The 15687-nt window shown below is 43.5% G+C and overlaps 1 protein-coding gene across 1 annotated transcript; it reads right to left on the minus strand.

Moving 5' to 3' along the window:
- Positions 1 to 5006: 5006 nt before the first annotated feature.
- LOC102847586 (interleukin-12 subunit alpha-like) lies at positions 5007 to 15241 on the minus strand. Its single transcript, XM_006887634.1, has 7 exons — positions 15226 to 15241; positions 14300 to 14445; positions 8878 to 8991; positions 8039 to 8080; positions 7920 to 7961; positions 7687 to 7830; positions 5007 to 5162 (listed from the first exon to the last, which is right to left on the minus strand). Exons 1-7 carry the CDS (start codon positions 15239 to 15241, stop codon positions 5007 to 5009), a joined length of 660 nt encoding a protein of 219 aa, XP_006887696.1.
- Between the last annotated feature and the right edge of the window lie 446 nt (positions 15242 to 15687).

A 15687-nucleotide genomic window follows, 5' to 3' on the forward strand; every position in this document is an offset into this window, starting at 1 on the left:
ATACACACACAATAAGTATGTATATCTTTTTCAAAGCACTGAAATGATAGTCTGTCAGGTGAAACTTTCTAAAATTTATATGGTTTAGAGAGTAAAGAAGATTGTTTTAATATTTAGGTCATCAGAGCACCTCTGTAAAGTGAAGGCAAGGCAATTACCCACGTGGTTCGGGCAAAAAGTAAGTAATTTGACGCAAATGAAATTTCTGTGATTGTGATTTCTAAACAACTTCCTCCTGCGAATCCAAAGGCTCACAAAAGTGAGAAGGATTTAATGACATTTTCCACCCTTGAAAAAGATATTAGGTATTTGTCTAACGCAGAATGCTTTTAGAGTTATGGCTATTAAGGGGCAAAATGCTCTATTTTTTAAATTGCAGATATGCTTTATTTAAAATGCACACTTGGGTGAAAGCAGACTGAAGCTCAAAAGAGAAATTTTATTGTTCTTATGTGCCGTCTTGTTGCTTGCGACTCATAGTGGCCCTATGTATAGCAGCTCTGACCTCTGCTCTATCCTGAGCCAACCTTATTGTCTCTGACATGTTTGTTGTTGTTGTTATGTGCCGTCCAGTCGTTTCCGACTCATAGTGACCCTATGCACAATAGCCCTAAACCCTGCCCTATCCTGTGCCAACCGCACTGCCTCTGACACACCCATCTCGATTACCCCAGTCACCGAATCAATCCATCTCATAGAGGGTCTTCCCCTCCTGCGCTGTCCCTCCACCCTCCCAAGCATGATGTCCCTCTCCAAGGACCCGTCCCTCCTAGCAACATGTCCAAAGTATGTCAGACGAAGCCCCAGAATCCTTGCCTCCAAGGAGTAGCTTGGTTTAATCCTCTCCAAGATAAATCTGTTTGTTTTCCTGGCAGTCCATGGTACATTCAGTACCCTTCTCCAGCACCACAGCTCAAAAGCATCCACTCTCCTTCTGTCCTCCCTAGTCATTGTCCAACTCTCTGATGCATAACAAGCGATTGCAAATACCATGGCCTGTATCAGGCGCACCTTAGTCTCCAGAGAGACACTGTTGCTCCTGAGTACTTTAGAGAGGTCCCTAACAGCAGACTTTCCCATCGCGATACGCTTTTTTATTTCCTAACTACATACCTGCCCTTAGTCCACCAGTCACTGACTTAGTCCATATCATCATGGATCTTCCTCTCTTGCACTCTCCCTCTACCCTCCTAAGCATGATGTCCCTTTCCAAAGACTGGTCCCTCTATGCAACATGCCCAAAGTATGTCCAACAGAGCTTCAGAATCCTTGCCTCCAAGGAACAGCTTGGTTTCAACCTCTCTTCAGATGAACCTGTTCTTCTAGCAGTCTATGGTATATTCAATACTCTTGTCTGGCACCATGGCTCAAAGGCATCAACTCTCCTTTCATTCCTAGACATTGTTCAGCTTTTTGATGCATAGCACATAATTGTGAAGACCACGGCCTGGATCAGGTGCAACATAGTCTCCAGACTAACATCGTTGCTTCTCAGTACTCTGAAGAGGTCCCTGGCAGTAGACTTTTCTCAATGGAATGCTTCTTTTTATTTCCTGACTGCTGGCACCAAGAGTGTTGGTTTTGGAGGCAAGCAAACTGAAGCTGTTAACAATCTCAATCTCATCACCATCTATCATGATTCTGCCAATCGGCCCAGTGCTAAGAACCTTTGTTTTCTTGATGTTGAGATTCAATCCATACTGAAGACTATAGTCCTTGACCTTCTGCAGAAAATGCTTTGGGTCCTCCTCAGTTTTAGCAAGCAAGATTGTGTCATCTGCATAACGTAGGTTGTTGATGAGTCTTCCTCCAATCCTGATGCCACACTCCTCCTCACAGAACCCAGCCTCTCAGATGATCTGTTCTGCATATTAGATTGTAAAGGTACAGAGAATAGGACATATCCCTGGCATTTAATATTTCTGATTTGGACCATGCAGTGTTTCCTTGCTCTATTCTGATGACTATGTCCTTATTCAAGTATAGGCTCCACATGAGCACAATCAAGTGTTCTGGGACTCCCATTATTCTCAGAGTCAGCCACAGTTTGTTGTGATCCACACAGTCAAAAACTTTTGCATAGTCAATAATACACATATAGACATTCCTCTGGTACTCTCTACTTTCAGCCATGATCCGTCTAACATTAGCTAGAATATCCCTATACCATAGCTTCTTCTAAACCCAGCCTTCACATTTAGCCGTTCTTTGTTGGCGTGCTGTTCCAGTCTTTTTGGGATAATTTTCTGAAGAATCTTGCTTGCATGTGATATTAGTGGCTATTTATCTATTCTTCATTGGCTGATTGGGGGCAGTCACAACAGTTTGAAGGGCCTGGGACCATTTTCCATTATTTCAGTACTCCCTGTTTTATCTCCTGGGGTGGGTCATAAAACTGTGTGTGTTGTTGTTGTTGTTATGTGAAGCCCAGCAGCCTGCAACTCATAGCCTCACATCAACCCTCTACAACAGCTCGGAACTCTGTCCTGTCCTGAGCCAATCTCACTATCACACTAGTCACTGTGTCAATCCATCTCATCCAAGGTCTTCCTCTGCTACGCTGTCCCTCCACCCTTCCAACCATGATGTCCTTCTCCAAAGGTCCCTCCTGACAACACGCCTGGAGGATGTAAAATGGAGCTTCAAAATATTTTTCTCTAGAGAGCAACTTGGTTTCGCCCTCTCTTGGACAGACCTGTTTGTTTTCTTAGCAGTCCTGATTTCACCCTCTCCAGGATGAACCTGTTTGTTCTCTTAGCAGTACATGGTATATTATCAATCCTGTTCTCCAGCACCACAGACAGTTCAAAGGAATCAGTTCTTTTTCCATCCTTAGCTATTGTCCAGCTCTCTGATACATACCAAGTAATTGCAAAGACCACTGCCTGAATCAGGTACACTTTAGTCTCTAGACAGACATTATTTAGTTTATTTATTGTTTCCTGAAACTGAGGGACATATTTAGGTAGGGTCAAAAAGTCAGCAAAATAGAATCACTTTGGTTTCAACCTTATATTCCCAACTTAAAGCAAAGGGGGAAAGGGTGAGGATCTCCTAAAAACTACTGCTGAAATGGGACAAAGCCAGGGGAGGGGTCTTATGTTGAAGGGGGCTCAGGTGGAATTGACTGACACTGAAAGCTAAAAAACTACCTCATTTTCATGTATATTACTTTAGGTTCAAATTTTGAACCAAAATAAAAATGTCTACTCTCAAAAGTCTTTTGACACAACCCTGCTTGCTGAAACTGAAGAGGACCTGAAGTGCTTGCTGCAGAAGATCAAGGACTGTAGCCTTCAGTATGGACCGAAACTCAATCAAGAAAACAAAGATTCTCACCACAGGGCCAATTGGCAGTATCGTGATAGATGGTAAAGAGACTGAGATTGTAAAAAGACTTAGTTTGCTAGGTCTACAATCAACACTCTTAGCACAAGCAGTCAGGAAATTAAAAGACGTATTATTGTATTGGGGAAAACTAGGTTAGAGACCTCTCCAAAGTACAATGATGAGCAATGATGTCAGTCTGGAGACTAAGGAGTGCCTGATCTAGGCCATGGTCTTTGCAATCACTTGGCATGCATCAGAGAGCTGGACAATGACTAGGGATGATTGTTGTTGTTGTTGTTGTTGTGTGCCATCGAGTCGCTTGTGACTCATAGTGACCCTATGTACAACAGCCCTAAATTCTGCTCTGTCCTGTGCCAATCACACCGTCTCTGACACACCCATCCCGATTACCCCAATCACTAAATCAATCCACCTCATAGGGGGCCTATACAGCTTTCACTTTTCTGTAAAATGCTGGTCTGTCTGATACTTCTCTATATCTGAACATTCAGATTAAGACAGACTAGGAAGAAGGATTGGCCATCCACTTCTGAAATAGCAGGCCTCCAAAAACCCTATGTACTAGGGATGATAGGAGGGGAATTTATGCCTTTGTTATGTGGTGCTGGAGAAGAGGATTGATAATATACCATGGACTGCTAAGAGAATGAACAGGTTCATCCTGGAGAGGGTTAAATCAGGCTGCTCCTTTGAGGCAAGGATTCTGAAGCTTCGTCTGACATACTTTGGACATGTTGGAGAGGGATGTCATGCTTGTGGGGGTGGAGGGACAGTGCAGGAGAGGAAGGGCCTCTATGAGATGGATTGAGTCAGTGTTTGGGGTAATGGGGGTAGGTGTGTCAGAAACAACAGAACACAGAGCAGGGTTTAGGGCTGTTGTACAGAGGGTTGCTATGAGTTACAGGCAACTCAATGGTACATAACAACAACAACTCTCAAAAACCCTAATCTCACATTACTGCCTGAATATTAAAGCATCCTGAGGCTCCCTTTAAAAGAGAAAGTAACTGAAGAAGGAAACAGGAGAACACAGATGTGTTTCTGCCAAGGTAATTTTATTCAAATTTCATCAAAATTTACAGCTTCCCCCTAAAGTGTATTTTAACCCTTAAAGAATTCCCATTACACTATAAAAATAGAGCATTACTTCGTTTTATTTTCAGAGTACCACTTAAAAGGCACTTTAAAAATTTCATTTTGTAATAAATATTTAAATAAAAATAAATAAATAAATATTAAGTTATTTTCATAAGCACAAAATTATATAAATAAATACTTTAAAATAAATTATGAGTGCTTATAGCTACAAACACTTGAGTACAGAAATAGCTTATAAATTCTTGTTGTACATTAGGAAAAAAATCCCAACCCACATTCAAGTGAGTCTATTCACCCTTTTAAGCAATTCATGAAAATTTAGAAGCAACTTATCAGAAGTAAATATGAAATATACTTGATCAGAAGAACCCTGTGGATATAATACTCTCATCATTCATATTTTGGATAATTACTAATGTAACAGAAATGAAAGAATTACCACACTAGCTTAAGAAGGAGCCAGCCAAACATCTCCCCAGCTTCTCACCCATATCCTGCTAAATTATCTTTGGTTCAGATTTCTAGTAAAGTGACTTAAAGTCTGTAGGCACAGCTCTTTAGGAAGAATTCAGATAGCTCATCATTCTGTCGATAGTCACAGCACGAATTCTGAAAGCATGGAGAAGTATGCAAAGCTTGACTTTAGTTTTATAAAAATCCGGCTCGTCAGGGGAGGATCTCTGCGGCACTTCCTCGCTGTTGAAATTCAGGGCCTAGGAGAGTGAATACTGAGTGTGACATTTCTGGTTTTCTTAAATTAAAACATTCAACCATAAAAGTGGGGGTAGCCAATACATGTCTCTGAGTCTGCAAACCACTCCCTCATCACATCTCCTAATGCCATACGGAATCTGCTCCCAGCCAGATGGGAAAGCACAACCTGGGAGGAGATGGCTCGTTATCTGGGCGCGTGCAGCTTCAGTGCATTCAGAAACGACCCTGGGAGCTATTCAGAAAACCATCAGATGGAGCTGCACTTTAGGAAGAACAATCTGTTAAGATGACATCTGCTGCAATTCCAAATTAATTTGTATCTATGGTACATTAGGAAGCCACGTTCTTTTTAGACTAGGAAGGTGACGGATGCTAATGATCAGAACTTCTTCTATCAGCAACGGAACAAGTGAGCACAGACATTTCATTTGTGTCAGGCAAGTTCACCTGACAGTGGATTTCTCCACTTTAGTCTTTTGAGTTACAAAATATAAGACTTTATTTTTCCACAATATTTTCACTTGCTCCTCATAAACATAACGAAACAAAACAAAAAACCCAAAAAGCACCTAATGTGCTACTGTGAGTTGCTGCTGAGCTGAGGTTGCCCCATGTGTTACAGAGGAGAACATCTCCACAGGGCATTCATGGTAATAATCTCAGTGGACAGAGATCATGAGGTCCATCTTTTGGTACTGTTGGGTACGGTTCTGGTACTGTTAGGAGGGGCTGAGCTGTCAACCTTTAGGTTAAGGGCCAAAGGCAAATTGTGTTAACTACCTAGAGACTCAACAAACAAAAATAGTGACTCACTGCCATCAAGTCAGAACCTACTTTTAGATGACCCTCCAGCAAAGGCTGGAAACTGCATGTGAAGAGATTGCTAATCTTTCTCCCATATAACACCTGGTGGACTCAAACCATGTGCCTTTGGGTTGTCAGCACAGCTCCTTACGCACTAGGCTAGGGTAGGTAAATTTTTCTCATTTTATAGAAAGGAAAAAACTGAGGCACAGAGGGAATGTAGAGATTGATCACAGTTGTTTAGACTGAATCCAGAGTTCAAGTCACTGGACTCTTGATTATAAGGGCTTAAAAAAGTGACATATAAAATATACAGTCTCTATAGATAGCAACATTATTAGTTACTTACATGAAGTTCACTGCCTTCCAAACAGATACTTAGTCATGTGATATATAAATACGTGAATAATTCCTTCTCACACAGTGATTCCTGTCATGTTTTGATCGTAAGCCTTGCTCACCGAAGCACTTTCTCTGCCCTTGTATGACTATTTCTGTGATTGTGTTAGCACTATGCGGTCTGATTGTGTTCTTGCCTATTGAAAACATTGTAGATGCCGTCAGATGATAGACCACTCCTTCATCTGGTTCATAACTGCTTCATCCTTGTTTGCTTTGTCTTGAAAAATGTGTAACTATGCATGCTGGCCCCTGGCCCATATACTCTGGGTCTTAGAGAAGGGACTGATGAGATCTTTTTGATGAGATCCCTTTGAACCAATGGTTCAAATTCTCGCTTTGCCATTTATAAACTTTGTGATCTCTGACAGGAGGTTTTACCTTTCCTGTTTGGTACCATGGGGAAAACTGGTATCCACATAGCTGTTGTGAGAAAGCTTTTTCAGGGAGCCTAGTATGTGCCACACAACTCACAAATCAAGAGGGTGCTGTGCTGGCCCATGGGTGTCAAAGCTGAACTGTGCTCACAGCATTCTCAGTGGTTGATTTTTGGAGGTAGTTCCCTGTGCCTTTGGTTCAAGGCACCGCTAGGTGGACTTGAACCTACCACCTTTCAGTTATCAGCTGAGCACATGACCATTTGCCTCTCCCAGGGCCTTTGTTCAAGCAAAGGAAGGCTGATTTGCCTAATGTGCTCAGCTCCTCTTCTCTCTTGCAGCAGGAGGCACCCTCAGGTTTTCTCTCTGAAAAGGTAGCTGGCTCTGCAGGATTTGGTTGCCATTGGGCACCCTGGAGTTCCTTTTCAACTCATAGCTACCCCTAGTGACAGAGTGCCACACAGGTTTTATTCAACTATAATCTAGTGGCTTAATCTGGAGGGAACTGTACTTCTACCCCAAAGGCTTCTCCTCTCTTGAGGTTCAAACCCATCAGCAACTCTGTGGGAGGAAGGTGGGCCATTCACTCCCATGTGATTTACAGCATGGAAAACCCACCGGAGGGTCAGTTATAAGTTGATTCCAAATCACAAGCAGTAAGTGTGAGGCTTTCTATGGTTTCTTGGTCTCTTTTTTGTGAGCACATTGCCACATCTCTGGTGGTGATTGTTTTTGAAAGTCACTAAGTGAGTTTGAATCAACCTTGCTTGCAGCTGAGCAATTAACTTTTTGTACCGCCAGAGTTCATTGCAGGGATTTTCAAAGTGGGGATTCAGACCTTATCTCCCCTCCAGAAAAGGCAGATTTCATACCTTTTGGGGAACCCTGTCTGATATCTTCATCATTGAGGAAGCCTCTCTCACCAAAAGAAGGGAGGTCTTACCTGCATCAGGTCATCAATAGCTGCCAGCATGTTTTGATCCAGAATGATCTGCCTGCTGGGGTCCATCAGAAGCTTCTCATTCACGGCTTTGAACTCCACCTGGTAGATCTTGAGGTCCTCATAGATGCTGCTAAGGCACAGGGTCTAGCAGACATGACAAAAGGGCGGGAACCAATGAGACAACGTACAGCCTTGTTCACACCAGCATCTGAAGAAAGAGTTTTGAGTCTTACCATCATAAAAGATGTCTTTCTGGAAGTCAGGCAACTCTCATCCTAAAAGGGAAAAAAAAATCAAACATCATGATATGACTTCATCCAATGGATTGAAGTCTTTATTTTTATTAGCTTACTTTTATGGAAGAAGTCTCATTGGAGGGCAAGCAATTCTCATTCTAGAAAAAAAATCAGACATAAACAACATTAATTTATAATGTGACTGTCTCATAATCTTTTTCTAAAGCACATGGTTTTTTTAAAAGCATATTTTATTTTTTAAATCTACTTTCTGAAGTGTTGAAATGAGATCTGTTAAAATTCCATGGATGACCCATAACAGAAATATGCAAATTATTGGAAGAGGTTTGATGCACTGTTCTAAATTTTATGACACTATTTGGGGGGGTGGAATATATTCTCTGTTGTCTGTTTCCACCACCTGTATGCCATGCCTGTCATGATGCTGGAGACGGAGGCCTGGCGGTGTGTTACTTGTGGTGTGTATCATGTGGCATTGCTAATTGAAAGGTCAACAGTTTGAGTCCACTAGCTGCTTTTCAGGATGAAGATGGGACAATCTTCTCCCATAAAAAGTTACAGCTTTGCTGTGAGCTGGACACCAGTGGGTTTGGCATTACTATGCTAGAAACAGTTTCCTGTGTTTCACATGCTCGGAGGATCATTCAGAGTAGACTAATTTCAGCAGAATTTCCAGACAAAGATGCACAGGCAGAAAAGGCCTGACAACCAACTTTGGAAATTATTCAGTGAAAACTCTATGGATCACCACTGAGCACCATCCAGATGAGTTCCCAGAGTCAGGAGATACCACACTCGGTGGTTACAACTGACTTGGGCATATGGCCAGTGGTGAAGACAGCGTGGGCCTGGGTGATACTGTCCATTGTACACTGGTGGCCGTGAGCCAGTGCCAATTCAATGGCAGCTGACAAGGAGAACAGCAGCAACGTACCATGGTTAACTCCAGGGGTAAGCAGGCCTTCACGGTGCTGGTTTTATCTTTTGTAATATCTTCATGGTCAATCTCTTCAGAAGTGCAGGCATAAAATTCTAGGGTTTGTATGGCCTGCAGAAAATATGATGAGAAGCTCAGTTTATAACAGTTACATGGCATCGGGCTCTCCATGAGGCTGGCACCCTACGGCCCCAGCTGGGGCATGAGCCTCCCATCTCTTTAACCTGCAAGGAATCCTGGCCTTTCTGAAGACAAGGAAAATGTGCTGTTTTAATTCTCTCTCCCATCATCCTCACTTTGCTGAGGACATATTTCCCTGGATGACATATTTTTCCATTTTGTATCCACTATAAATCATTTCAACAGGGTGTGCTAATAAGCATCTATACCAAACTGTGACACTTGCTTCTGGTGAAAACAGATTGGGGTTTGTGTTGTGCTTCCCCCCCCCTTTTTGTTTTGTCAAAATGTGAGAATCTTTTTCAACTATAATTTCTAAAGGGGAAACTGTGAAGGTCATAACTTGATGAATGTAACAAACATAAAGCCCTGAAAGACAAGTTGTGATTTAATCTCTCTCTCTCTCTCTCTCACACACACACACAGAGAGAGAGAGAGAGAGAGACAGCGAGAGAGACAGAGAAACACACTCAGAGACAGAAACACATAAACAGAGAGAGAGTAAGAGAGTGAATTGCCATTTTATAAACAGGTGAGAAGACATTGTTAAATACAATTTAGAAATTTATCTTAGAAGATCCAAGAACGTAGCCTTCAGTATGGATTGCATATCAATATCAAGAAAACAAAGATTCTTACCACTGGACAACTAGGCAACATCATAATGGATAGAGAAGAGATTGAAACTGACAACAGCTTCATCTTAACTTGGATCCACAATTAACACCCTTGGTTCCAGCAGTCAGGAAATTAGGAGACATATTTCACTGGAAAAATCTGCTGTTAGGGACCTCTCCAAGTTATTGAGGAGTAATTATATAAGTTTGAGGACTAAGGTATGTCTGATTCAGGCCATAGCCTTTCCAATTATTTGGTATGCATCTGAGACCTGTACAATTAATAAAGATGACAGAAGAAGAATTGACACCTTTGAGCTGTAGTGTTGAAGAGCACTGAACATCTTATGGACAGCCAAGAGAACGAATAGAGCCTCCATGAGGCTGGCACCATATGGCCCCAGCTGGGGCATGAGTCTTGGAGAGGGTGCAGCCAGAGTGCTCTTTGGAAGCAAGAATGATGAGGCCTCACATACTTTGGACATGTTTCTAGGAGGTGATATTCCTTGGAGAAGGACATGATGCTGGGAAAGGTGGAGGGTTGGCAAAGGAGATGGATTGACAGGTGGATTGATGTGGTGACTGCTGCAATGGGCTTGTGTGTGTCAGGAAGTCTGAAGATGGCACAGGGTTCAGATCTTTTGTCTATAGTGTTGGTCATATGCGACTCAATGGCACCAAACAACAGCAACAACAACACTGAAACTGAGATAAGTTTTCCATCCAGCAAGTTTCATTCCATGGCAGTATGAAGGAAAAGAATGAACAAAAGGGCTGCTTTTCTTCCTGGATTTCATATGTAGTCATGGACCTTTAGTTCCAGCAGTCAGGAAGTCAGGCAACATATTACACTGTCAGGGACAGTATCAGGGACCACAGTATCAGGTCCACTATTAAGGACCTCTCAAAAATGCTGAAGAGCAATGATGTCAGTTTGAAGACCAAAGTTCGCTTGATTCTGGCCATGGTCTTCTCCGTCACCTGCTAAGCATCAGAGAGCTGGACAACAAGTAAGTATGACAGATCAATGCCTTTGAGCTGTGGTGTTGAAGAAGAGTCTTGAGCATACCAGTGACTGCCAAGGGAACAAACATTTATGCTCTGTAAAAAGTGTAGCCAGAATGCTTCTTGGAAGTAAAAATGGCAAAGCTTTGTCTTTCATCCCTTGGACATATAGCTAGGTGAGGCTATTCTTTGCAAAGGAACATCATGCTTGGAAAGATAGAGGGTCAGTGAAGGAGAGGAAGACCCTCAATAAGATGGATTGACAAGGTGACTTCAGCAATAGGCTCTCGCATGTCAGAGATGATGAAGATGGAACAGGAAAGGGCAAAGTTCAGGATGGCTATTCACAAGGTTGCTATGAGGTGTACTCAACTCAATGTCAATTAGCAACAAGTGAAGACAGGGAGGGCTGATGGCAAGAAGCTGCACTGTAATCCCATACACACATGGTTCAAATCCACCTCTGCCCTGAGGGAGAAGGATGGGCAATCTCTTCCCATGAGATTTATTGCTTCTGAAAATCCACTGGAAGGTCAGCTATGGGTTGGTTCTAACTCAGTGGCACACAACAACAGCAACAGTGGAGACAAGAACGGGACTCAGGTGACTATCAGACATGCCCGTGGTTGGTAGTGTTAAGAACTAGTAAGGTTTAGGGGGTGGGGATGGAAAAAGAGACAGAGATTTTCCCAGAGATGGGGTATTTGCATTAAAAGGATGCTGACAAATAGAGAAGGAAAATGAATGAGTCATGACTCAGGTCTGAAACTGTAAATGTTGGAAACATGCAGTAAGACTCTGTGGTGGGAAAAGTAGCCCACATTTTATTTCCTGGAATCTGTGAAAACATTACCTGAGATGGCAGAGGGAATGAAGGTACTAAGATTATCCTGCAATCCAGATTGGTTTAACGTAATCACAGAGTCTTTACACATGGAGGCTGGAGGCAGAAGGGAGATCAGATTGATGCTATGTGAGAAAGACTTGACTAGCTTTTGTTGCCTTCTGAAGAGGCCACAAGCCAAGGGACACAGGCTGCCTCTTCAAGGTGGCCTTTCCTGACAACATGCCCAAAGAAAGTGAGACAAAGCCTCACCATCTCCACTCTGAAGGTGCAATATGGCTTCCATTCTCTCTGAAGGAGAGAGGCTTGGAAAAGTGGAGGGTCAGTAAAATAAGAGGAAACTTCTCAAAGAGATGGATCAACATAATGCCCATTAACAATGGGCTGCAGCACAGCCAAGACCCAGAGGATGGTGCAGAACCAGGCAAGGTTTGACTCTGTGCTACTTGAGCTATTGTGAGTCAGCGCACCGAAAACAACAACTGAAAGATGAGAAAGGCAGGAAGATGGGTTCTGCCCTAGAACCTTCAGGAGGATCACAGCTCTGCTGACATCTTGATTTTAAACTGTTACAGACTTCTGATCCTAGAGATGTACTCATAAATTTGTGTTCTTTAAAGCTATTACGTTTGTGATACTTGATTGTCCCTTGGAGGTGGTTAAGCAGAATTGGGCAACCACTCTTCTTGGCAAGTTGTATGAAGTCAGATTTGGAAATGCAGGCCCAGTGCTGCAAATTTTCAGATCTTTTTGTGAACATCTAGAAACTGAGACTTTTATATAAAAGGCCCTATTTTAAAAATTACATCAACTTCAATGGCCAAATGATAAATATTTTCTCAACCTCATTGCTATTGAATCAGAACCAACTCAGATTGACTCCCCAGCAGGTTTTTGGAGACTTTAAATTGTGTGGAGGGAGAGTGCACAGCTTATTTTCACTGAGAAGCTGGTGGATTTGAACAATCTGCCTTTGGGTTGCCTGTGCAACTCCTTACCCACTAGGCTATCAGAGTTCCCTAAGTATAGAGCCATCACTGTTGTATGCCAGTAAATTGGAAATGACTCACAGCTGATACTCCAGCAGGTTTCTGAGGCTGTTAATCACACAAGAGGAGGCTGCCAATCTTTTCCCTCTGGAGCAACTAACTAGTGGATTCAAACCGCTTGCTTTGGGGATGGCAGTACAATCCTCTCCACTAAGCCACCAGATCTCCTTTAGAGCATGTGTTACTGTTGTTGATGATTGCTGTCGAGTCAGGCACGACTCATAGCAATCCCATAAACAAAATACCTGAAGCTTTTCTATAACTATCACTGTTTCTCCAAGTTCATAGATAGAAAGGCTTGAGGTCTTTTGCTTTACAGTGTCGCTATGAGTCATGCTTGACTTGGTGGCAATCAACTATATATATATATTCACATATACACACACACATTCTTGTGTATCATTGAGTCAGATATATAGAGATATGTATGTATTATACTTTTAACATATAAACAGTAATATAAACATATTAACATGTAAACATGTTTTTACATTTCTTTATATATTTTATATATAGGTTTATGAGCTTCCCCTGGCCTGTGAATTACATACATTTGGCACCTCTCTCTCTCTCCTGCAGCAGCCAGTCGATTTACACTGGCAAATTTAACAAAGGAATGGTATTTTTTAAAATATTAAATTGAGTTCCATAGTCTTTTGACTTTCAGGACTGTACTGTATGAGTTAGTTTTTTTCATTTAAAGCATTTATTTAAATCACAGCTCTTAAATATTATCCCTATTGAACCTTTCTTCAGGAATCAAAACTATTTCTGCCATGTTCACCGGTGAACTGCCCTTTTAATTACGATTGATTGAACTGTCAGGAGCAGCTGGCAGCATATTATGAAGGATCTGAAGGAGGGAAAGAGCTCTTTAAGATTAACCCTAAGCTTTTTGAAGATAGTCACAAGACAACAAACTAGAATCTAGCCAAGTGAGATTTACTATTGAGCAGGAAGGCAAAAGGTCATCTTTTAAGACAATAGTCTTTGGCCTTTGCAGCAAAAGCAATAGAAGACTTCCAAAAAGGAAAGAAAAATTTATATTAAAATAAGGTTTATAATTTGATGGCACACAATAAAAACAACAAAAATATAGACAGGGAGCTCTGGTGCCCTAGCGGTTAGAACTGTACTGCCAGCCTAAACATAGGTGGTTTGAATCCACCAGCTGCTCTTGAAACAAACATGGACACTTTTCTTACATACGGTTTACAGTCTCTGAAAACCTACTGGAACGTCAAGTATGTGCCAGTTCTGACTCATTTTTAAATAAAAATGTTTAATTAAAATGAAGGCTGGGCATACATCATCCCAAACTTCTTGCTCTTGTCATCAGACTTGGAACAGGACAGCCAAGCAAGGGACAGGTCTAATTCATCTCAGCAGCCCCACAGAATACGCATCTAAGACCTGCTTCCTGGATTGATAAGTGGTGCCAGAGAAGCAGTGTGGACCTGACACTACTCCATTTTTGCTACCAGGCTGTGAAAAGCTCTGTAAATATCCCCTTTCCTCTGTGTAGACACAGCCATTATAATTTATTACCACTCTCATCTTCTCTGGAGACACAATTTCATTGAGACTCTTTAGCTAATAGTTTGGCCATTTGTAAAGTTCTCTCTCCCCTTCTTGACAGCTTCTGATTACCTTCTACAGTGTCACTGCAGTCCCTCCCCAGGACTCGAGGATCTCTCCACAGAGAAGCGGAATTGAGTACTCACCTTGTGAAGTGCACTGCTGACAGCTTTCAGCAGGTTTTGAGAGTGGCTGAGGCATTCGAATGTTCTGGGCCCAGGTGCCGCCTCTGGGAGGTTTCTGGCCACGTTGAGATGGGCCAGGAGAGTGAGGATGACCACGAGGAGAACACCTGGACAAGAGCGAGGGGCAGGCTGGATTGATGCCCATGGTTGGGCTTGCCTCTTTCACCCAGCCTGGCACCTTCGCCCTTCATCTTCTCTGCATCAGCCCCACCCTTCCCATCTCCAACTGTTTTCCAAAACTTGAGGGATGAACTGAGTTCTTAGAAAGCCGCGGCTCTCATGAAAAAGCAGATGTTAGCTAGCTCACTGTGAGCGATCTTTGTGTAGTGCAAAGGGTCAATGCCCTTGGCTGCTAATGGGAACAGTGAGGGGTTCAAAGCTGCTTAAGAGTAGTATCTCGGAAGAACCTAGCCATCAAACAAGTCATCGAAAATCAGCACACATGGTCACCACGAGCTGGACTCCACTCAGTGACAGCTCGTTAGCATCTTGTAGTGGCTCCTGGGTGAGCTGAGAAGGGGTGGTGGGTTCAGAGAACGAATGCCCCATTTCACGAATAGGAAAACTAAGATCTGATAGTGAAGTGACTAGCCCTGACTCACAGTTGTGTATCTTGGAAAAAGTGTGGCCAAGCGGTGGGCAGCTCTGCAGCGGCTAGGCTAGGCTGCACCTCCTTACAGCTACAGCTGATTCAAGGTTTATGGGAGAACCGACTTCTACTTAGCTCAAGACAAACTCCCAGTACTTCCTTGTCGTTCCTTCCACTCTCTCCCTTTGCACAGGCCTGTGGATGGCCTTCCAGCTCCCCGTTAGCTTGCCCGGCTCTGTGCCCCGCCTGGCCGCCACCCCTTCCCTGGAGCCAGCAGCGCAGCGGGTCGGGTACTCACTGCGCGGCGGGCACATGATGCACAGACGGCGGCAGAGCGACGTGGATGTGGCAGGTGAGGGCGGTGGCTGCGAGGCCCAGAGGTCACATTTTTATAATTGCCCCAAAGCCACGCCAGGACTTTCCCGGGACTCTGCGTGTTGCTTTCTTTCTCTCTCTGTCTCTCTCTACATCAGCTTCTTGGTGACACGTGGGGTCTGAGCTGCGGGGCTTGTTGGCTTTCGGATTAACTCTGGGGTGCCCGGTGCAGTCATTCTGGGACCGCCCGCCGCCTCCAGACCTGCCCAAAGCGAAAGCGAAATTTGGCCTCTGCTCCTCGCAGGGTCCTGCCTGGCTGGCCCGCCCCGTCCCCCGCCCTAAGCTCGGCCCCTGGGGCTCAGTCCTGCGTCCCCCCACCGGCGAGCACCGCCCTCCCCCGGCTCGCACCCCCGCGAGCCCCGCCTCCCAGCGCGTACCCCCACCG

The sequence above is a fragment of the Elephantulus edwardii genome, unplaced genomic scaffold (genome assembly GCF_000299155.1).
Source record: "Elephantulus edwardii isolate Elephantulus edwardi_28Jun2011 unplaced genomic scaffold, EleEdw1.0 scaffold00060, whole genome shotgun sequence".
NCBI classification, from domain to species: Eukaryota; Metazoa; Chordata; class Mammalia; order Macroscelidea; family Macroscelididae; genus Elephantulus; species Elephantulus edwardii.

Coding starts and splice junctions, on each gene's coding strand:
- LOC102847586 (XM_006887634.1), bottom strand. Junction 7,962..8,038: donor ATGAGACTTCTTCCATAAAA/GTAAGCTAATAA, acceptor TTTCCCTTTTAG/GATGAGAGTTGCCTGACTTC. Junction 5,163..7,686: donor CTATTGATGACCTGATGCAG/GTAAGACCTCCC, acceptor TCACTCTCCTAG/GCCCTGAATTTCAACAGCGA.